The 2,282-nt window shown below is 34.4% G+C and overlaps 1 protein-coding gene across 1 annotated transcript in view; it reads right to left on the reverse strand.

Moving 5' to 3' along the window:
- The window catches only part of SRFBP1 (serum response factor binding protein 1), an 83,767-nt gene that overhangs the window by 25,034 nt on the left and 56,451 nt on the right, over positions 1-2,282 (reverse strand). Inside the window, exon 4 of the mRNA XM_009321120.1 lies at positions 526-597. Within this exon, the coding sequence (XP_009319395.1) occupies positions 526-597 (72 nt within the window). The remainder of the gene's footprint in view (positions 1-525; positions 598-2,282) is intronic.

The following is a 2,282-nucleotide window of genomic DNA, read 5'->3' on the forward strand; positions in this document are numbered from 1 at the left end:
GTTGCCCAGAGAGGTGGTGGATGCCCCATCCCTAGAAACATTCAAGGTCAGGCTGGATGGGGCTCTGAGCAATCTGATTTATTTGAAGATGTCCCTGCCCACGGCAGGGGGGTTGGACTAGATGACCTTTAAAGGTCCCTTCCAACCCAAACTATTCTATGATTCTATGATTATTTACACTAACTGAACCATGTATATGTACTATATAAAAAACCAAATCTATTTATAAAGACTCAGAAACCACTACTATGCTTCCTGGTATTCTATTCCAGTTACTAGGGATTAGCCCACCAGCCTAGATGACAAGCCACTTCTACTAAACAGCTATACAGTTTTTTGTAGATATGTCCCAGTGGAGAAGTTTCCTTAGAAAAGGACATAAGGTCTACAATGAAGATGTGATGTAACATACAGAACACGCTGTGCAAATGAATGTACTGCCACCCATATATGCACCTTTTCCTAAGGAGCACTCTCATACTCACAGAAGCAAGGGAAAGACAACAACAAACAAACAAACCTTACCTTTCGGCAGACACTTTCAAAATTAACTTCTGTCCTAAGAGCAAGTCTGGTAACTTCATCTGGCTTTATTTCCTGTGGATGAAAAATATATTTATTCTTCTTATGATCAGACTTAACGAAATCTTTCTAAGGTTCACCTTCCTCATAAACATTCTAACTTCACGGCATCTCCCACTGATCTCTTAAAGGAAGAAAATCAGTTTTTATACAGAGATAGGGTTTTTTTGTGTGTATGTAAATACTACATTTTCTGACTTCCAAAACATTACTTACACCTAATCTGACTATATCTACTACTACTGAGGGCAATAGAGATTTTCAACAGCAAAGTATGCAGAAGGGTGATTTTATTTACAGAAATGTTTAAATTGTGTGTATTGTTGTGCTACAAATAAACCTTAGAAGGTTTGAAATGCCCCATTTAGACTCTGAAGTTACATCAGGACTTAACATATATGAATATATATAATGTTCTTATATTATATGTAAGTTTAAGACAATGAAAATGAAGTTGAGAAGAAAAAAAAATCTATTTTCTGAAGAGACTGACTACACATGCAGTTTTCATTCCTGAACTTAAGCATTTCCATTGGCAGCTGAAATGGAGGAATGAAAATCCTGGAAAAGTGGATTTTGTTAAATGTTGAGTATTTTATGAAACATGCACTCATGACAGATTACTCGTTATTTTAAAATACGTATTTTATATATGTTGTATTACAAAATGCCCTATTAACCTTATCAATTGAATACACTGAATATTGGCTTTTTCCTCCTAGGGCACTGCGTCAAATAAATCATGTTACATACCAGTTGTTTGCCAGATGGCCATTTTAAAAGCATTTTAACTATTGTTATGCAGAGCCCAAATAACTTCTACACATTCATAGTTCCGAAAAATGAAAAACTTTGTACAAAGAAACCTAGTTATTCTGATAGCTTTCATCTAGATCTAGCCTATATCACAATGCTGGTGGCTTCAACACCTGAAGAAAATTACCTGTTTGCTGAATTTCTAAAACTCCAGGAAAGCAGATGACTTAAATAAAAAAATACAGTAATTTTGGAATACTTGTGGTCAATAAAGAAGAAGAAAACCTAAATTAGAAGTGCCCATGCAAAGTATTATAGTTTGAGAAGGTGAGACATGTCCAGGTTCTTGGGCTGCACCTGTAGTTAACATTATGCTCAGATCTGGACAAGAAAGATGCTAACTGAAAACCCTTAAAAGCGACTACTGTAACTAATGGCTCAGAATAATTAATGTATTAGCAAAGATTCAAATGCAAATTGAATTATGGGAGACATGGTAAGTTGCAAATGTCTAGAAAAAAAATGTACTATATAAAGAATTTCATGTTCAACAACTAAATTATACTTGTTTGTTTCTCTGTTTTTCCCTACTTAATCTTGATAAGCATTCCAACACTTTCATTTAACATCCTGCTCCCTTGTTAAGTCTCCATATTCTATCCTGTTTCTGTCCTAAATTGGAGAAGTCTGCACACTTCCTTAGACTTAATTTCAGGAAGAACCAAGTAGCTTACTTTCTTATAGAGGGTCATACCTTGCGTTTCAAAATCTTATGTTGTCCTTCCTTCTATGTATTAGATACTTTGCAGAGAGTTTGCATCTTACCTAGATCTTTAAGGTGTTGCGTAAATTGCATATGTCTTAAAACTATAAGCAAGCATACAATAATAGGAATAAAATAACAAAACAAAATTAAATTAACAAAAAAAAAAAAACTTTTTGTG

The sequence above is a fragment of the Pygoscelis adeliae genome, unplaced genomic scaffold (genome assembly GCF_000699105.1).
Source record: "Pygoscelis adeliae isolate BGI_AS28 unplaced genomic scaffold, ASM69910v1 Scaffold83, whole genome shotgun sequence".
Lineage (NCBI taxonomy): Eukaryota > Metazoa > Chordata > Aves > Sphenisciformes > Spheniscidae > Pygoscelis > Pygoscelis adeliae.